Raw genomic sequence first — 21,243 nt, 5'->3', positions numbered from 1 at the left:
AAATAACTTCATAATTCCTTAAGCAGCCTGTCCTTCGAGTTGCACCATTATTCCAAAAAAAAAAGTCGCTGCTTTTTATAATACCAACGGTAAAAAAATAATAACAAAAATAAATCGCTGCAGCGCATTATGTAAATTTCCTTTAGAAAAAAAAAATCTGTCCTCCAAAACAAATTATAAATAATGCACTGCACAATACTTAATGACCAAAATACCTTTTTGACACATCCGTGTGACATGACTTGGATTTTTTTTTTTTTTTTTTTTTTTTGCTACACTATCTTACAGAACAGCTTATAAAAACTAGTTATGGACATTTACTGTGAGTGTAAACAGTAGGACTACCACTTGAAAAAAAAAAAAAATTTAGAACACTGTAACTGAGACGATTATTCATCGTTGTCCTTGTCATTTTCATCTCCGGCGCTGGGCGAGTCCATTTCTTCTCCATGTGCGGTTTCATCTTCCAAAACGGATGAATCTACAGTTTTGTCCAGGTTCTCCTCTGCATCACTGGCTTCCCGACTCTCTGCTTCCCCTTTGTCAGTGGCCTTTTCTTCACTAGAGCTTACAGCACTCTGTAGTCCAGCTAGTGATGGGAAACCAGGCAATGTCAATCCTCCAAGCCCTGGAGGTAGAAACATGGATGGGTAGAACAGGCCTGGAGCCATGGTGGACAGTAGGAAAGGACTGAAGGCCAGATGATTTGCAGTTAACCCAGCTGTGGTGGTAGTAGCAGCAGCAGCGCCAGAGTCAGTAGCATTAACAGTATCTGTAGTTTTCTCAGTATCTTTGCCGTCCTCATCGGTTTCTGCCTTCTTCTCATCAGACTTTGAAGTGCCATCTTCAGTTTCTCCTTGACTGGAAGCAGTAGTAGAATTACCACTACTAGCTGCTAAGGGGTTATTTAGAAGTCCACCAAGCCCAAACATGTTGGGCAGCCCTGCCATGCCCGGCAGCATCAGAGGCAGCATTGCGGCAGGGTTTTTAGAATCGCCTCCAGCTGCAGCAGCTGTTGCGAGACCTGAAGGGAACCCCATAAGACCAGCGAGTTGGAGAGACTGAAAATTCTGAAGATTCTGAAGACTGGCAAGATCCATTCCAGCAAACAGACTATTCATCAGCAACGGATTTATTCCAGACGTAGTCGCTGCTGCAGCTGCAGCAGCAGCTGCTGCAGCAGCTTTGGCAATTTCACTTTTTGGCCTTCTACCTCTTCGGCTAGCTCCCTCTTCCCTTACAACAGGTCCAGTCAGAAGTCTGTTGAACATCGATTCCGGTACAAATCCCTAAAATAAAAATGCTTGCAATTACTAACGAAAAAAAAAGAATGCAAGAAGTACTACAACTCTAAACACAATGTCTACCTCCAACTCCAATACTTCTACAAGAAGATTGCAAGATATCATGGTTCTGAAAGCTCACAATTTAGCAGCCCATAACAAAAAGCTTGTTAAAAATGAGGTACTTACAGACTGCTTAACAATGTCTGTCCAGTCTGGAGCTACAGCAAACTCCGGGTTCTCTTCTAACCAGCGAGGAAGATCCCGCATAGGAGGAGCCATTGCACCGCCCATCTGTAATGCACAAGAGTGAAACATACATTATAGCCAATAACAAAACAGGTTTCGCTTTTTACAGTTGAACTTGATGGAAATTTGACATTTTTCAACCATTTTAACCAAGTAAGGACAGACCCTTCATGGGAGTAGTGACGTCCATTGAGCCCCAATCCCTTCAATTAAGTGTTCCGGTGGAAATATAAACCACATTTTTATGAGAAAATGTTTCTATTGCTCAGTTAAGAATGAGAAAACATCCCGTGTGAAGCACTAGTAGACTAATTGTACTTTTTTCAATGGTCATTACCTTCTTTCCATTTCGTTTGTTGACTACAGGCACTCGCTCATCTCCGGTTAATGTATTAATATCCAGTTTGTTAGGATTCCGACATCGATGACGTTTCTGCTTAGGCTTTTGAAATGGGGAGAACAACATCTCTGTGCTCTTCTGTTAAAGACAATTAAAATACCAAAAATATATAAATACAAAATAAATAAATAATATATACATACACACACACACACACACACACACACACACACACACACACACACACACACACACACGTGTCTATATAAAGTGGGAAAAATATGCAATTTTCCAGCTATACTTTATGAAATGCTGATTTGTCCTACTTACTGGTACATAACTTGGCATATCAACTGTGTACGTAGGATGCAATTTCAACCATTCAACCAAATCTTTATTTTTGGGCGCATCTTCCCCCACTAGTCTGGTCCCATCCTCCAAGTTAATAACCGGGATCCGGGTTTCTGGCTCCAGCTGCCCGGGAGATGGAATGTTTCTGGCTGGTGGTGTTTCAATATCTTCCTCGTATGCTTTGGTCACGTCAGTATCCTCCTTCAGAGGTAAAATTATGTTCATTTTAACAAATAAATGAATTCTCACTTTTTAAAAAATGTTTGCAATTTGTTTTTGTAAATGCAATATTTTTGCTTGTTAAGAACATATATCTTGCTCCTTATAACAAATTCAAAAACATTTAAAATGATTTATTTTTTTTAAAGAAAGCAATTAGCCACCCCAGCTGGCCTGTTAACTTTAAGAATATCTGTAGTATTGTCATGTTCCCTTACCGCAGATAATGAACTCCTCTTGTTGCTCATAAACAAAAGATCGAGACCTTCCACATTTTTCCTCCTTCCCCTTCTTCTCTTCATTGGAGGTTCTCCGTCTATTAAAGAACCATTGAGAAGATGCCTGGTCGGTGTGCAAGAAAGACCTGCCTGCAGTCGCTCCATTTGAGTTTTGAAGGCATCAGGGACAGGGGTAGATGAATTAGGCAAGATAAACTTAGGAGTAAGAGATGCAAAATTTGAGGTAGAACTTGTTGCCTCTCTTGAGGCATTTGATAAATCCACAACACTTTCTTGTCCATTTTCTGCCCCCACTTGAGATCCACGCAGTTGAGCCACCATCTCCATAAGGTTTCTCCTCTTGGCAGCCCTTTCTGCTTCAACCTCAACTTTCCTTCTTCTCCGCCTGCGCTGACGTGGCACAGACAGGGTCAATGCAGCATCCTGGAAATAGACAGAGGACTGTTAATATTACAAAAATAAAAACCTTACAGGGGAGAACATTCACAAAATAAAACAATATTGTAGGATTATGAAATATGATGGTCCATGAACATACGATAGGAACACTTACAGAAGCTTTTATGACCTCCCATTCTATATACAAAAAAGGATAATTTGTCACTCTACAGAACATGTTTCCCATACATCAGAGTCCAGTAATGGTGGCTTTACACCACTCCATCGGTTACTTGATATTGTGCTTGGTGATGTAAGGCTTGCATGCCGCTGGTCACTCACGAAAACCTGTGACATGAAGATCCCGGTATATAGTTTTTGTTAATGCCAGAGGAAGTTTTGATTCTGCACTTATGGAGTCAGCAGAGCTTGGGTGACATTTATTCACTGTGCACCTCAGCAATCCTGCTCTGTAACTTTGCGTGGTCTGACTCTTTGTGAACTTCATGGTCTGACTCTGTGACCAAGTATGTGCGGTTCCTAAACCCGTCCATATTTTAATATTATCACTCACAGGCGATTTGAAGGGCAATGGTGGCATCCCATTAGAACCACGCTGGTTTTCAGTGAAGGACTCTTTAGAAGGACCTATATTTTTGCAAATGTTTGCTAAGGTAGACGGCATGGCTAGAGTATGGATTTTATACATCAGTGGCAATGAGACTGAATGAAAAAAAAAAATGATTAAAAATGTTGCCGCTATAAGATGCGGCCACTGCCTTTCAGGGCTTATCTACAGCACTCTATAACGCTGTAGATAAGCCCCCGGTCCGACCTACAAGTGAAGAAAAATAAGTTATATTAAGGCCCCGTCTCACATAGCGAGATCGCTAGCGAGATCGCTGCTGAGTCACAAGTTTTGTGACGCAACAGCGACCTCCATAGCGATCTCGCTATGTGTGACACGTACCAGCGATCAGGCCCCTGCTGCGAGATCGCTGGTCGTGTCGGAATGGCCTGGACCTTTTTTTGGTCGTTGAGGTCCCGCTGACATCGCTGAATCGGTGTGTGTGACACCGATCCAGCGATGTCTTCACTGGTAACCAGGGTAAACATCGGGTTACTAAGCGCAGGGCCGCGCTTAGTAACCCGATGTTTACCCTGGTCACCAGCGTAAATGTAAAAAAAACAAACAGTACATACTCGCCTTCTGATGTCCGTCAGGTCCCTTGCCGTCTGCTTCCTGCTCTCACTGACTGCCGGCCGTACAGTGAGAAGTGAGAGCACAGCAGTGACGTCACCGCTGCGCTCTGCTCTCAGTGTACGGCGGCTCAGTCAGAGCAGGAAGCAGACGGCAAGGGACCTGGACACCGAAAGGCGAGTATGTACTGTTTGTTTTTTTTACATTTACGCTGGTAACCAGGGTAAACATCGGGTTACTAAGCGCGGCCCTGCGCTTAGTAACCCGATGTTTACCCTGGTTACCCGGGTGCTGCAGGGGGACTTCGGCATCGTTGAAGACAGTTTCAACGATGCCGAAGTCGTTCCCCTGATCGTTGGTCGCTGGGGAGAGCTGTCTGTGTGACAGCTCCCCAGCGACCACACAGCGACTTACCAACGATCACGGCCAGGTCGTATCGCTGGTCGTGATCGTTGGTAAATCGCTTAGTGAGACGGGGCCTTTATACTCACCCGTGGGGCGGTCCGATGGGTGTCGCAGGTCCGGGTTCGGCACCTCCCATCTACTTGCGACGCCGCCCCCCTGCTTCATCACTCCCTGGCATCGGCGCTCCTGCGCAGGTGTACTTCTCTGCCCTGTTGAGGGCAGAGTAAATTCCTGCAGTGCGCAGGCACTGGGCCTCTCTGACCTTTCCCGGCGCCTGCGCACTGTAGTACTTTACTCAGATAAGTACACCTGCGCAGGAGCACGATGCCGGGGAGCCATGAAGAAGCAGGAGGGCGTCATCACAAGAAGATGGGAGGTGCCGGACCCGGACCTGCGACACCCATCGGACCAGACCGCGTCTCCCCCCCCCCCCCCCCCCGGTGAGAAAAAGCACAATGAATAAATTACATTTTTTATGAAAAAAAAAAAAAAAAAAAGGTAACGTTCCAGGAAAAAAACAAAAATGCAGACCATGCACTACATCACCAGCGACAGAACTTGCCTGAGACAGTTGTGGTGAAGCACTGATATCTTCACTTCCACTGAAGTTGCCCTGGGCCACCATGGAGAGCTCAGCGAAGCTTCTCTTCTGCAGCGGGCTGTCCACGGCAGTTGGTGTGTAGCCGGGGATGAGCCCCGGGAACTCAAACATCTGCCGCCTATTTACTGGCCACTTTCCTTTCAGTACAGTCTCACAGATGTGGTCTAATCGATTGATCATCACACGATCCTGTATTATACCAAGAAAAGCACAAATGACAGAAGAAATTAACAAAATAAGTTGCACTCGCTCTTTTCGTTTTTTTACAATAAAGTGATTCCTGCCAATTTCTCAGAAAAGCTTTTTTTTACTACTTTTTTTTGTTACCATTCATTTAACCCGTGTGAGTTTAAGAAGCCCTTTTAGCCTTGTGTATTCTGGAGACAAAAGAAAAGTTACTGTGGGGGGTAAAATCGTAGGCAGTGTCTGCATATACGCCGAACTCCTACTGTTTCAGGCTGTAGCGCATTGTTTCTTAGAATCATCAGCTGGTGAGCAAAGAAAGAAACATCTGCTTCCAGTATCTAGCACTCTGAGAAACGCCGGCCTTCCTTTCTGAGTGGATCCTCATTAGCGTCACTACTAATAAAGTTCAGCATTAGAAAACCTTCCTCAGAATCCTCGAAAACTTAACTTGCTCCACAACATAGCCCTCAATTTAGAAATGAAAAAATCTTTTATTTTAAACCCCCACCTCCCAAATGTCTAAGTGGCTTCACACGAAAATGCACATACACATACGCAACAGTTACTGTGCAGGGCCCATTATCATGTCTCCATAGTGTAGTTTTTTTTAAGCAATTTAAGCAAAACCTCCCAAAACCGAGACACTGCTTAAAGACCACAACCAGAGCACAACAGCTGCTGCAAACCGCCTCCTTTCCACAGGAATAAGCCTATTAGTGTCTTGTTTTTATAACCAGATGGCCATGTCATGGTGATTAGGAAGCTTTTTTGCCTTATTATAATCTAAAACATACAGCGAGCACATCACAGCCATTTACTAAAGAGTATATTGTATACTCCAAACTGCCATATACCTTGGGCCAGAAAGAAAAGGAAAATGTCCTCTCGCGAAGCATATGAAGTCCAGACTGATCGCAGTCTTCCAAGTAAAAAGCATCGCGAGTTTCGTCCCTTGCTGTACTCAAGGACGCGTTGCTTTCTTCATCAAAGTTTTTATCTTGGGACGTTATTCCAGCTGAAACAATAACAAATTAATAAATATAGAGGGAAAAAAATGTATATATGTAAAATAAGAGCCCACAAGTGGCCACACAACCGTCAGAGCGCACGTTTGCTCTATCTGCACCCTTATAGTCTATGGCCCAGTCAGCGCATACGGCCGAATCCAGTTTTCCCGACGGGGTCACTGAACACAGTGTGAAAGCACCCTCATCCGAAAACTCTATAGTGGCTATAGACCGGGTGCAACAAAATTGGTTGGACATGCCCCCAAAATGGCTAAATTCTACAATAACTTACCACTTTACAATACAGCCAATTTACACTTAAAATGGACTGAGCTGCCATACTACACAGTCTGTAGACACATTAAAGGGGATGTCTCCTTTAAAAAAAATCTTGATCCCTGGGTGCGGCTAGCTATTAAAAGAAATTAAATAAACCATACTTTGTCTGGGTTCAGTGTCGAGTCCCCGCGACTGCTCCTGGTGCCTGGTATTCTCTACAGCACTATCAAAGCAGTCAGTGAGCTCAGCGGCTCTGCCCGTGTAGACGGAACCTCCCACCGAGAGCCGTTAAGCTCTCTGATTGGCTGCCACACTGCCGACACAATATCAGTGCTGCCGCCAATATCAGACACCCAGGCCAGTGGCGGAAACACAGCTGTGTACCCAGCAACAGTGAGTAAAGCATGCCAGTTTTGTGTTTTGTTTTGTTTTTTATAGAAAATTACCATGTTTTTCTAATCCTGGCCAATCCATTCAGTCTGCTTTTCCAACACAGCATTTTTTTGTTATTTAAAATAAAGGAACAATCACGCAAGTTTAATTTTATTGTCCTTTACAAAAGGACTTTGAGAAGAGAGAGTCTTTAAGAAATTAAAGAGCAGGTAAACTCTAGAAATTCATTAGGAATTCTAATTCCTGCCACTTTTTATTACTGGCAATGGCAAGCTGATGGATCACTGCAGCTAAAAAATGCAAGTAGATAAAGTAGACTGCTAAACTATCATGGGATCAATGTAGCTTCCAAAAGGACAGTATTCCAAACCAAGAAAAGAAATGATGAAACTTCAGATGTACCTTCAGCTTGAGAGGACTCCTCGGATTTGTCATCGTCATCATCCAATTTTTCATCATCTTCTTCAGAACCCTTCTCAGAATTGGATTTTGGGTCCACATCTGGTATCAGATCTCCATCCTTAATTTCATCTTTAACGGGGACAGGTTCAGATTCATTTTCCTGCTTCAAAGGCTTCTCCTCAGACTCCACTGGCTCCTCTTCTTTAACCTCAGCTTCTTCTTTTACTTCAGCATCTTCAGTCTTTTCGGACTTTACCTCCTCCAGCTCTCCAGCTTTCTCATCCCGCACTGGAGTGGAGGGCATTATGGGTGGTGTATCACTATAACTAGATCCAGGTGGTAAAAGGATGGGCATGTTGGGATGTGCATTGCCTCGGTTTTGAGCAAAATTCCTATGTGCCTCCAGAAAAGAGAGCTCTGGATCATTGAGGATATGATAGTCCGTCCTACTAACGCCATGCTTTGCAGCCCCAATCAGCAAATCTCTGTCATTTTTGCCACATTCCCACCACTCTGGTAAGTCAAGGCTTGGCTGACATAACTTAAGCCGATCATGCAACTGGGGGTGATGAAGAACCTGTTCCCTTATTTTGCGCAGAAGTTCAATGCGGTAAAGTGTTCTAGAAGCGCGTTCCTCAGTTATAGGCTCAATCATCATAGAAAGATCACAAAAATCTGTCAACAGAAAGACAAAATTTGTAAAAAAAAAAAAAAAGAAAAAACACAACAACAAAAGACTAAAGATCATAAGGTAAAGCTGTGAAACGTCACCGTTCCCAAATTATACAACTATGTTACATACCATCTTCAGGCTTACTGGACATGCGACACACTCGTCTGCACATTGCCACAAAGCAGTTGAAATACTTCTCCAAACTCTCATCAGATTTCTTATCTAAGCGAGCAAAGGCTCTAAACTGGTTCCAGTCAAATTTCTGCTTAGCTGTGTCAACAATCACTCCAAACGTAGAGACTACTCTATAAAAGTCAGCCTCTTCCCGTCTCGTCCACCTTCACAAAATAGAAGCAGTGTTAGTATTTATCCGTTCGCAATGAAACTAAAAAAAAGATCTACAAAGGTGTAAGGACTCACTTTTGCCTTCGCTCGGTGATAATTGCTTCCCTCTCTGCTTCCAGGGCCCTTACTTCTTCCCGAGGCCGTCTCCTTCTGCGATCCGTCTTCATTTGTGCTTCTTGCCTCATTTGTTGTCGCTTGTAGCTGCGTTGATAGGCAGTGATGAGCCGCCGGAGGCGAGTAGTGAGAGCGGAGGTATGAGGCCAGTATAGTTTGCCCTCTGCACTGCCTTCACCACTCTTTTCTGCAAGATCAACAGGTTGCATTAACCTTTACGGTTCCTACAGTTATTGAGTCACATTTAGCCCCAAAGCATTCAACATGTTGAGCCTATCAAGGCGCATTTGGACCATCAGATCAACTTCAAACTACATGAATCATTTATGGCTGAATCACATCTGTGAACGTAGACATAGAGCTAAAAAAGACTAATTCAATTACATAAACTTTAAACTAAAAGAATGGCACAATATTGCAGTAAGTTGGGAGTTTGACCTCACATATGCAACTAGTAAAGATGTAACAACTAGTATGGATATTGGTCACCTAGGCCTGCAACAGGGACAAGAGGGCATCTTCTATGTCTAGAAAAGAGAGGTCTAATCATAATTACAGATTCCTTACTGTAAGAGCAGTGAGACGATGGAACTCTCTGCCATATGATGTAATGTTTGATTCACTACAAAAATTTACAAAGGCCTTTCTTGAAAAATATAATATTACAGGTTATGGGTACTAGATAATGTGAAGGGGCAATGATCCAAGGAACTAGAGACTAATAGAAGTATGGAGTCAAGAAGGAATTTTTCCCCTAATATGGGACTATTAGTGTCTGCCTCATGGGGTTTTTGCCTTCTTCTGGATCAACATGTTAGGTTATAGGTTGATCAGGATGGAAATAAGTCTACCATCAACCTTAAAAACTAGGAATCTTTAAACAGGTATGACACCACTACAAAATGGGGATTTCCTACCTTGCATGTCCACGTCCATGCATTCTTCCTTATCCTCTAAGGGAGAGTTGGCAAACTCCTAAATGCAAAAAAAAAAAAAAAAGCACTGTTATGATCGCTTTTACAGAGAGTCTGCTTGTGACTTTCTGCCTAAGTTGTCAAAATATTTAACAATTGTGTTCCAAAAAAAATCCATGTGTCGAGAAGTAACTATCTGTCCTTACATCAATGTCATCTTTAAACTGAAGCCTCGTGGGCTTGTATTCTGGATCTTCATCCTCTCGGTCAAAGTCTCCACTGTCAAAGAAAGAAATTAAAACAAGTGTCACCACCAAAGACATCATTTACATTGAGAACAAATATTGCTTAAACTGTAACATACCCGTCTCCGCCATCTGCCAGCATATCTGTCCCCCTCTGTTCCGCAGCAATTGCCTTAGCGTCAGGCATTCCCACTCTTTCCAGGAAACAAAGAGTCGAGTCGGCCCGCATGGAATTGTACTTCTCGTACCCTACACAGGCATAATTGTATAGAATTCAGACTACGTAATGGAAAAATTAAAGTATGAAAAAGCCTCAGACTTCATCGGATGTATGGAAGGCCGATGTATTATGCCTTTTTATACAAGTGCTTTACACCTGATCTAAACTGCGGTTTAGCCATTACTTCTAGATTATAGTAACACAAAGAAAGGAAAAAGGAATAAGTAGCCATCAATTACAGGAAGAACATGGTCTATATATTTGATTTTCATCTACAACAGGAAGAGAACAGTAGGTTAAAGGGAACCTGTCACCACGTTTTTGGAAGATGGGATAAAAATAGCGTTAAATAGGGGCAGAGGTGGGCGTTACATTAGTGTGTGTGTTATGCGTTTATTACCCACCTAAGTTGCCGAAATAACTTTGCAAAGTCTCCGTTTTCGCCTGTCAATCAGGCTGGTCAGGTCGCATGGGCGTTGTCTTCCCCCAGATTTGGCGTAGTTTTCCGTTGGTGGCGTAGTGGTGTGCGCATGCCCAAAGTCCGGAATCCTCTTCCAGGGGATTTAAAATAGCGCGGTGTTCGTTATTGCATTGGTGATCGGTGGGCGCGGCCATCTTCCTTTGGCCGCGCGTGCGCAGAAGCGGCGCTCTGCTGGCCGCGGCTTCAGGAAAATGGCCGTGCGATATCCATCTGCGCACGCGCGGCATCCCGCGGCCATTTTCCTGAAGCCGCGGCCAGCAGAGCGCCGCTTCTGCGCACGCGCGGCCAAAGGAAGATGGCCGCGCCCACCGATCACCAATGCAATAACGAACACCGCGCTATTTTAAATCCCCTGGAAGAGGATTCCGGACTTTGGGCATGCGCACACCACTACGCCACCAACGGAAAACTACGCCAAATCTGGGTGAAGACACCACGCCCATGTGACCTGACCAGCCTGATTGACAGGCGAAAACGGAGACTTTGCAAAGTTATTTCGGCAACTTAGGTGGGTAATAAACGCATAACACACACACTAATGTAACACCCACCTCTGCCCCTATTTAACGCTATTTTTATCCCATCTTCCAAAAACGTGGTGACAGGTTCCCTTTAATGATTTCTTTCGCATTGTCTACTTCGCATGGCCCACCCTTTATTCTAATCCATTGTTTGCCTTCGTTCGGCCAAGCTCCGGCCTTCATTTTTAACTGCTCTTCTTCCCTCCCCACTCACTCAGCCAACGTGGATTATATGAAAGGCCATCGAACCTGTCTTATTAGGTTTCATGTGATGTGTGTCAGAAAGATGACACTGTTCCCTCTACGGTTTTAACACACTTGTTTTCTTTTTTTCTAACCGGCTGAAGTGACTAGATAGAAAATGGCAGATCCCAACAGTGCACGGCAGGAGAATGATTTCAGATCTGACTAGCCTCAGCTGAGGCCCCCCATTTACGAGAGGAGCACGAGGCGGCCGTACATAGGCAGAACAGCACAATTCAATTAGGATTTGTACTACAACACACTTCTCCTAACTGCTGTAGAGCCTGGAGCCAAACTGTAATCATGAAAGGTTTTATAAGCCATCATTCTCCCCTTTAGTCGGGCCATGCTGCTGAGAATACGCCTGCGACCTCCAGAGAATTGGGATTATAATCAGGAATCGCTCACTGTATATATCATGCCAGCTCTGCATCCCCAAGCCTTTCAAAGTTAACAAGGCTGCATCCCACTCAAGGGAGCTGGGAGTTCTCGGCGCTGACATTTGTGAAATATTGCTTGGAACAAAGCCCAGGAGGCACTTGTACAGATTAATAGCAGAGGTTAAGCCCACCATCCACTTTGACACTGGTTGGCAAAGTTAGCAAGAAAAGCAATGCTAGAAGCTAAGTTTATGGAGATCTATAGCGCCGCTCGGCCATTATTACTACAAATATGGATTTACTTTATTTATACATGAGAGTTAAATATTTTCATTCCCCGCCCACATCTTTTGGACGTCGCACAAAAAAAAAGTGGAGTATTTTTCAGAGCTTCCGCTATCTCTGCGGAAAATGTGATAAATTCAATGGAGAGTATAACAGGCTGTCACGTTCAGTACTTTTATACCAGGCCGAGCTTTTTTCCCACCCACAGAGAAGAAGTAGTGAGATTCTCCTTATTACTACTTCTTGCAATGTATGTTCAAAGAGATCAAGACCCAACTTGTCCATCATGCAGTTATAGAGACCCGTAAGCCAGGACTGAGCCAATGGAAGCTTAAACCAGGACATACCATGCTTGAAGACGCCAATTAAAAGGGACTTATCAGCTTCATTGTCCCACCAGTCTGTAGGAACCTCTGCGTGGAACGGCTCTGGTATCCACACGTCTACTTCACTGTAAAGGACACAAAATACCTCAATTTCAATAACGATACTAGTTAAACACAGCAAAAAAGGTCACATCAATATGAGGCGTAAAGTGTTGTACAGTTTAGTAGGGGAGAAAAGTGACGCACATAAATGGACTAGTGGGGGGAATAGGTCGGTAAAAGCACGGTGGCTCAGTGGTTAGCACTGTTGCTTTGCAGCGTTGGCTTTCTGGCCTCAAATCCCACCAAGGAAAACATCTGTAAGAAATTTTTATGTTCTCCTTGTGTTTGTGTGGGTTTCGTCTCACACTCTAAAGACATACCGAGAGGGAATTTAGATTGTGAGCCCCAATGGGGAAAGTGTGGATAATGTCTAAAGCCCTGTGGAATTAATGGCGCTACATAATAGTGAATAAAATGATAATAAAAAAGGAGGTTAAATCAGTATTAGTAGTAAAGTGTCAAAAGTATAGTAAGGAAAAAATGGAGTAACATTTAAGTAGATGGGCTAGTGGGGGGAATAAGAATGATCACAATTAACCATCCCTAATCCAGTGGTAAAAAGACACTAAGGTAAACAGTGTCGCCAGTGTGCCGCCCATATCCCTGCCAATCTGTACCGACCAGAGTGTCACTCATTTCTGATATTGAGTGCAGGATCCAACTATGACCCCCCTAGCTTTATACTTGTGACAAGCCCATTTCTCCATTTGTGGCACCCACAAAAGGCAATATACACTAGTATTTGACTGCACCAATTTGCAGGCAAAGAGGACCCAGCCGGCAAAGGGTTAACGGAAAAATCAAGAATGGAGGAGGCGTAGGAGCATAATTAGTAGCAGCAGGTACAGACCTTGCTCTTCTGTGACAAGGACAAGCCGTACATTCACTAACCTTGAGTCAGCACCCTCTAAGATTCTGTCAGCTTGGTCCCCGATCACTTCTTGCCTGAGATAGTACAGCATGCGGACACGCAGCAGGACCCTGGAGAGGAGGCGAGGAGAGGGGGTGAGGGGAGAAATTCTTAACTTCAGAATTGTTTGCCAACAGTGGCTTTTGGCAGCTGCTGCTGTTCATCCATCATCCTGCCAAGGCTGATTAGCCATGCTGTATGGTAGGCTTGAAGCGTGACAGATGGTGGCATATAATCACCTCTGTGTGGTGCTTTCTGCTGGCTTCCAACGGGCCTGCCTGGCAACCGCTCACGCTGCACAGGGAGGGAGCAGGCTGGGCCCAGCCCCGGCGCATTGCATTTAGTCCTACCTAGTGCAGCTTGTGAAGTTCAGACACGTACTGCACCGCTGCCTCTGAAGTACTGGAGCAAGTTTGTAAACAACTGAGCAGATGGCTTTCAGTAACTGTTCTGCTTCATTATCTCATAAAATTTCCTCAGCTGCTGCCTTAATACCATTTTTGGAAGCACATCAGAAGTTGCAAGGATAAACGAGATCTATAATCTGTTTTTTTTTCCTCCTGTCTTTTTTTAAACCACTGAACAATAAACCCTCACAATGGGATGGTGGGTTTTTCGGATTATATAACTATTTGTTTTCTGTAAGAAAGCCAGTTTTATAGAGCTCTAACCACTTGCAGCCCGCTCCTTGCAGGAAGTCCGCACAGCCTGCCAAGGTTTAACTATATGCCGCACAGGGGAAACGGCAATGTCACTTTGCAGGTGAACTTGAGGCGTTCTTTCAAGCAAAGCCGCTCAAGACTAAACTTCATTCAGTGCACCCTTGCCAGGCGTCAGATGAAGTTCACGGGGGGACGTAATACATGCAAGGGGAGAGGAGGGGCGAGATCAGAGACGTCAGGAGCTCCATGAATCGCAAACCGATCAAAGTTTTAGATCGTGGCACAAATTAGAGTAAATTGGAGCGGAATTTAATGTTCCTCAAATTTTACATGATATCACATTCTCCTGAATACAATTTTTTTTTTGCAATTTGCTGTGTGCGAATTCAGCAAAATGGTGGCCAGCTGTGGCAATCTGTTAAAAATACTCAGATCACCGCCCACGCCGCCTGCCAGGTATGTAGGCTTGTCATGGCTTCGGACATCATCACATTTCCTTGTCAAAATTTGCAAAAATTGTTGAATTTGAATCTCGGCTAATCTGCTTGTCTTAGTGGAAATAAAATCTAAAAAAAAAAAAAAAAATAGTCTTGGGGTTTACTATTAGTGATGAGCGAATATACTCGTTACTCGAGGTTTCTCGAGCACGCTTGGGTGTCCTCCGAGTATTTTTTAGTGCTCTGATTTTTAGTTTTTCTTGCCGCAGCTGAATGATTTACATCTGTTAGCCAGCATAAGTACATGTGGGGGTTGCCTGGTTGCTAGGGAATCCCCACATGTAATCAAGCTGGCTAACAGATGTAAATCATTCAGCTGCGGCAAGAAAAACTAAATCTCCGAGCACTAAAAAAATACTCGGGAGGACCTCCGAGCATGCATGAGAAATCTCGAGTAACGAGTATATTCGCTCATCACTAGTTTACTATGTGACAAACCTATTTCTCCATTTAGAAAAAAAAACAACCTAGAAAAAAAACAAAAAAACTGGAAGCATTATAAGACCGGAACAACTCCCTGCTACATATGGTAATCACAGTTATTGGGACTCTACCGCTTGGAGTCTGGTGCTTGCTGGCCACATACTTAATAGCTAGATGCATTATTTCAGAGACTAGTGGTTAGCCAGATGTTGAGGCGATTCTGCTTGAATGCAGGTCTGTGGGTTACGGCGGACTCATTTATCTATGCCGGCTCACTAGGTGGTATTGCGCAGCAGAAGCCATTCGTGGGCCTTCATCTGAAACGTCATCTCTCGGCAGGTGGCAGGCCTTTGGACAATACTTGTTAAAGTTAATGAGGTGATGGACGCCCTTGCTGCAGTACTCAATACGTCTCAAAATAAGCGTAAAAATGTCACCTACACAACCTGCTATAGGTTACAGCAGTGGGACGTGCGAGCGCTGAAGTTTTTACTCTCAGAAATGGAATTCACTTTGGCCACCAGTCCTTCAGATCCAGACACTTTCGGCAAATGCAATGCAGCAAATCACAATGACACTAAATTGCATATTGGAAATGGAAGGTAATATCACATGGACATTTTCTAACACAGAAGATCTGCAATTTGGTTGTTTGCGATGGGAAATTGAACCATTTTCTGCTAATTTTCCCCCAAATTGGATGAGTATAGCCAGACTTAGATTCCATAATGCCTCTTCATAATTAAAGCACCAGGGATTCCATCAGCAATCACTTTACTTAGTAGTGATCTATGAAATTAAAACCTCAGAATAAAAAATATAAAATATCAGTATTTTAGGAGCACATTTCTAACACGATTTTAATCCAAAGCTCAAAGTGGAAGCTATATAGGAATGGGTTGCCAAGGCCAATAAGGCAGGTTTCCTATTACATGTTTGGTAAATGAGGGTCGTAAAGTCATGACATCGGGTGCACATTTAAAATTGTATTACCATTGTAACCCCATGTAGCCAGGACACAAGAATTGAGTAAGGTTGAGGCAGCAGTACACCGCAGTCTTAAAAAAAAAAAAAACACAGATAAAACCTAAAACTGTGAAACCAATGCACTGAGTTTTCACACACTCCATCACAGGAGCGCTTTTCTTTGACCACAGAAAGGTCAGTGTTCGGTGCAGAGTGTGAATCACTGCCGCGTGCCTCCAGTGTGTGGTCACACCTTAGAAGAAAGCCACATTCACTACTCACTTGTTACAGTGATGCTTCAGATGCTTTTTGTAGCTATCCTCCTGAAACAAGGCATCTGGATTACAGCTCTGGAGCCAGTCCGCATGTTTGAGCACAGGCTGGGCGTTCTGGCTTTTCACCTTCTTTCCTTTTCGTCCTCTGGGTACTGGGGCAGAGAGACCTAGGCAAAAAATAAATAAAAAAATCAGCACAATGTGCGGCTCTCCATGAACATAATAGGGCACTCCTCTAGGAAAAGAACTTATCTTGCAAAAAAAAAAAAAGCTGCAGTTGTGATTGGATAAAAGCTATATTCACATCACGCAGAGGCCTAGAAAATGTTGGGGAACTATTGCAATGTATAGTCCATTGCTCTCTGGCCATTGCTAGCAAGGCATACAACATTTAAGGAGAGAAAAACAATCCTACGCAGAGTATTGGTCACAGTATGGACAGGAGATGCTGCAGGCTGGCATGAATAAGTAGCTCCAACGCTTCATCTGTATGTATGAAACACTAGATGTACAAAATAGCATGCAGATTAGATGTGGTCACTCATGGGCTGCCTGCCTTGTAGCCAAGCAACACAATGATTTTTAATTTTTCTTTTTTTTTTAAATATTGATTAATGTCTTGATTTAATACAGTTATTACATTTCTTTTCATAAATGGTTTAAACACAAGTTGCCATAATGGGTTAACACATCTGAACACAACGCTCGCTTTGTGTAACGTACCAGAGTGGTTCACCAGAGCACGTGTCTGCCCGTCCTCTGTTGGTGTAATGAGGTCCCAGATGAAACTTTTAATGTTCTCATCCCCTCGGTAATGGTTCAGACAGTAGACCAGAATGGTACGGCAGATGGTTTCCACATCTTGCTCGGAAAGCTGACGCTTGAAGCGGCCGTGGGAAAGAATATCCGTCCAGCGGCCCCACCTACCACAGAATTGAAAAGGGTTCATACTGTGTGCCAAAGGACAAACCGCAATGAGAGCTGTACAAGAATTCAGATGCCTAATAGGTGATGACGTGAGCTCAGAATTACATCTCTCATCAACCAAGTGCTGAAAAGAACATGTTCAACCATTCTGCTTTGTCACATAGCAGACCTTGGACACACACTGCACAGATCAGAGGCAGAGAACATACCCATAGACCAGTAGATTCTTCTCAACTCTGAAGCATTCACTCCTTGCATAGCCCTGAGACTTGTCCTGAGGACGACGTGGTTTGAAGTTGGGCCTGTCCTCGGAGTCACTCTCCAAGTCAGAAAATTCCATGAGTTCATCTTCTTTTACTGCGCTGTAAAGCCTGGTTTGCTTCCTTACACGTGGGGTATCAATTACCAGAGTGTTCTACGAGGCCAACCAAAGCAAAAATGAAGCATTTCGACTAATCATGTACCCTTTACACTAATGGATGTGGAGACACTTACCCTTCCATTTAACATATCAAGATCGAGCTCTGCTTTCTTTGCCCATTTCTGCCAGAAATTAGGATCATCTAAAGATATATCTGTCCTGTTTCCAGAGGCAACAAAACTGGCCTAAAATAAACATAAAAAAAAAATGAAAATGGCCTATATAGCACACAAATAAAACCATCTGGGGATAATCTAGGAAACGCAAAGGGAAATGACATGCACCTTCGCAAAGGTGGAGCCTTTTCCTTCAGATTCTATGGTGATGGTGTGTGTTCTTCTGGAGAGAATTTGATCAATATCCTCTTCACAAAACTTGGAGCCTTCGTCTTCTTCATCCATCAGTGCACCATATGCCCCCTTCCGCAGTAGGTCTTCTATTTCCTTCTTAGAAAGCTGTTGAACCTGCAGGTAGTAAAGGGGAAACAGTTAGTTATGCTCTAAATGCAAACTAGTCCATTTATTATTCACTTTGCAGCTCATGGAGACAATTAGCTAACGATTTCATGATTGTGAAGCTTATTAGTTTTTGTAACACCTTTATTTTACAAGTTATTAAGCACATAGACACTTTGGCAACTTGTAAATGTGCTTCTAAGCGCCTCACAGATGGATATAACCCTGCGCATACACAAATCTATATACCTATAATATATAAACACACACGCGGTAACTCAGATACCACCAAATAAACAAAAAATGGCCAAACCGGATACAGGGTAAAAAATAAAGGAATAGTCTTACCCCGTTGGTAGCATTCTCCCGTCCACTCATTGACTGTAAGACGGCCTTGTCTAACCCAAGTTTAAGACTGGCCTTATCAAACATTTCACGCTCGTAGGAATTCCTTGTGATCAACCGATATATTTTAACGGATTTGCTCTGCCCAATTCGGTGGCATCTTGCCTGTGCCTAAGAAAAAGTAAATAAGTACAAAAAAATTCTCAGGTCCTGCACGTTCTCAGAAAACGTATAGCATTGTTCAAAGTACGAGTCATTACCTGTTAACAATCGTAGGTCTCAGACACAATAGATGAACATTGGAATTTTTCTGAATATTTCAGGCTAAGTGGTTCCCCCATACACTATAGATAGCTGAGCGACAGCCGAAGAAATCTTTGGCCAAGAGCTATCTCTGCTGACTTCTCCAGACTCAGTAGTGCTCCAGTGTTCACTGCGAGAGAGCCACCACCATGCTCCACTGTTGGAGGCTTATTTCGGTGAGAACAGCAGGATCAGCAATCCAAAAAAAAGGAGAAGCCAGATCCTTAGCTCCCCTGTCAGTTAGAGGGACCTCATATACAATAGTCTGTTAGCCGATTTTGAAGAGGATGTAGCTGACAGTAGTCTAATATCGATAGGGGGGTCTTAAGTATTATGTTTCCATCTAATAGTGTAAAGGGGTTAAGGTCTCTTTGCCTCCTTTCTAAACTTGGGTCATGTTCTACACACTGTTCACTTTTGGACTACGGCCTGCATAGGACTGTTACCCTTTCCTGTATTTTGAAAAGCAGCCATTAGAAATACAGGATCCCCAACAGTTATGTGAGATTCGGCAAGAACATTTGAAAACTAATCCAGCTTAGGTGCCGTGACTTTTCCAAAGATAGAGACAATAACGTTTGCCTGAATAGAGCTCGCAGTCTGAAAAGCAGCAACATCCTTTAGTTGAAAAAATATTTAGGCACACTTGGCTTATGACACACAAGACCAGATAACATTTACATGAGTCAAGATAAAATCTTCTAAGACACTTTCTTCCGCATAAGATCCATCACCCAAAACATGAGCCCATAAAAGGAAAAACAAAAATAAAGGCTAACAGTGCAGAAATAAGACTACTCTTACCTGAAGGTCATTCTGGGGGTTCCAGTCAGAATCAAAGATAATGCAAGTATCAGCAGCAGTTAAATTAATGCCCAGACCTCCTGCCCTTGTACACAGCAGGAACACAAACCTATCAGAATCAGGCTTGGAGAATCTGTCGATAGCAGCCTGGCGCAGGTTGCCTCTCACTCTGCCATCAATTCTCTCATATGGGTATCTGTAAAAGACGGGTTATTATCAAGACCAGAACTTCAATTTATTCTATTTACTTAAAACAACCGCCAACAGCATCCTCCTTGAAAAGGTTGATGTATTTCAACTGCAAACTTGTGAACGGAATTGAAATGAGAGCTGCCGCTTGCCTGCCTCGTGGCCGCCGGACCGGCAGCGCCGCAGTGAGTCTAGTCCTGCTGCTACGAGTCACATTTGCCATTCAGAATGAATCTGAGCCTGCTCTGGGAATTCAATCTCAATCAATAAATGGAGGCGATATGAAGCAGACAGTAAACGTAGATTGCTTTTAATTTTAAAGCCACACGGCTCAAAGTCTACATCCTGATATGAAAGCGATGATGATGAGCTACATTGCAGCCTTCTCCTAGTCAGTCAAGCAGTGACAGATCTGCAAACAGAGCGCACGCTTTATCTTTCCGCTCACATACATATTCACCTGCGTTGGATGAGGTAGTCTTCCAGAATGTCCAAGCAACGCACCATCTGGGAGAAGATGAGCACCCTGTGGCCACCAGCCTTCAGTTTTGGCAGCAGCTTGTCAATCAGGACTAGTTTGCCAGCGGCCTGGATCATAGCCTGGAGCGGAAAATCTGGAAGGTCACCATTGTGCGCTTCTTTAAACTCTTCCAAAATTTTCTCTTCAGCACCTGTTGAGATTTTGAGAGTAAAGGTAAAATGGGAGCGAGGGATGTGCAGCATTTCAGAAGTGGATATTCGGATCTATCGCTGAGGATGGCAGATGTGAAGGAATATCTATACTTGTGTTCAGGATGAAAATCGCTAATTAGGAATATTGTGGATTAAAGACATGAGCGTTTACATGTTAAATCTTGTAATAGGGGGCTCTCTCCAGTACACCCCGTGTACTTAGAAGTGTTTGCCACCCATGGCTAGCACAGAGTTTGCAATATTGAACACCTTAAAGACAGCATGAGGTAGGGGTTAATACACAGATTTTAGGGACACAGCGACTCATGCATTCTAGTCCGACACGCCCCCTCCTGTGATAGGCTCCTCACTGTCTATGGATATTCTATATACAGGGCCTGGTGTGGGCGGGGTTAGCTGTGGTGTGGGTGGGGTTAGCTTCCTCAGCTCTGCTGCATTGCTAAATCTAAAACCTCTGGTTGTGTCAGAACGGCTGCACCCAGTAATTTAAGTGATATATCGCTGGATTCAGGGTCTCTCTGCCTACATCAGGCTGCTCTCAGATGAGGTAGCAAAAACCTGCTGACAAATTCCCTTTAAGTAGAGGCACCAATTTGGTCCCATGGAGAGTTCACGATGTAGACCACATCTAAAATTTACTACAAAAGGTAATATTTAGGTTATATATTGTAATTAGCAGAAATCATGTAGATCCGTTAACCCTTGCATGGCACAAGTTATGCCATGATTCACTGCTTCGCCAACCGAAAATTCGTGCTAAAGCAAGTGCATTGGGTGCACGCTAATTGATTGAGGAGTCTGGAAACAGGACGTGACGAGAATTAGTTGCCCGTCGGACTGACAAACGAGAAACACTACTATAAAAGCAAGCCATATCATAAATGCTTAAAGGGGAGGGCTCACAGTCCAAGGGCAGAAAAAGCAAGCAGGGCCCCGAGGAAAGCACAAGCCAGCAAACATTCAAACAGACGGCACAAGCAGCTCCTGACTG

The 21,243-nt window shown here is 43.7% G+C and overlaps 1 protein-coding gene across 2 annotated transcripts in view; it reads right to left on the bottom strand.

Moving 5' to 3' along the window:
* Positions 1-259: 259 nt before the first annotated feature.
* The window catches only part of CHD7 (chromodomain helicase DNA binding protein 7), a 146,169-nt gene continuing 125,185 nt past the window's right edge, over positions 260-21,243 (bottom strand). For both annotated transcript variants that reach the window (XM_077270544.1, XM_077270545.1), the window contains 23 exons: positions 20,020-20,230; positions 19,371-19,566; positions 18,267-18,434; positions 17,748-17,927; positions 17,538-17,648; positions 17,252-17,457; positions 16,839-17,038; positions 16,123-16,282; positions 13,274-13,363; positions 12,302-12,405; positions 9,944-10,073; positions 9,786-9,858; positions 9,583-9,640; positions 8,627-8,852; positions 8,336-8,544; positions 7,534-8,208; positions 6,307-6,467; positions 5,228-5,455; positions 2,661-3,104; positions 2,203-2,424; positions 1,870-2,010; positions 1,473-1,577; positions 260-1,289 (listed from right to left, as the gene is read on the bottom strand). In XM_077270544.1, coding sequence (XP_077126659.1) covers positions 390-1,289; positions 1,473-1,577; positions 1,870-2,010; positions 2,203-2,424; positions 2,661-3,104; positions 5,228-5,455; positions 6,307-6,467; positions 7,534-8,208; positions 8,336-8,544; positions 8,627-8,852; positions 9,583-9,640; positions 9,786-9,858; positions 9,944-10,073; positions 12,302-12,405; positions 13,274-13,363; positions 16,123-16,282; positions 16,839-17,038; positions 17,252-17,457; positions 17,538-17,648; positions 17,748-17,927; positions 18,267-18,434; positions 19,371-19,566; positions 20,020-20,230 — 5,198 coding nt within the window. In that variant the 3' untranslated portion in view covers positions 260-389. The remainder of the gene's footprint in view (positions 1,290-1,472; positions 1,578-1,869; positions 2,011-2,202; positions 2,425-2,660; positions 3,105-5,227; positions 5,456-6,306; positions 6,468-7,533; positions 8,209-8,335; positions 8,545-8,626; positions 8,853-9,582; positions 9,641-9,785; positions 9,859-9,943; positions 10,074-12,301; positions 12,406-13,273; positions 13,364-16,122; positions 16,283-16,838; positions 17,039-17,251; positions 17,458-17,537; positions 17,649-17,747; positions 17,928-18,266; positions 18,435-19,370; positions 19,567-20,019; positions 20,231-21,243) is intronic.

This window comes from Ranitomeya variabilis, chromosome 6, assembly GCF_051348905.1.
Source record: "Ranitomeya variabilis isolate aRanVar5 chromosome 6, aRanVar5.hap1, whole genome shotgun sequence".
NCBI lineage: Eukaryota > Metazoa > Chordata > Amphibia > Anura > Dendrobatidae > Ranitomeya > Ranitomeya variabilis.
Note: the sequence above shows the minus strand (reverse complement) of the source record. Positions and strands in the feature narration are given on the sequence as shown.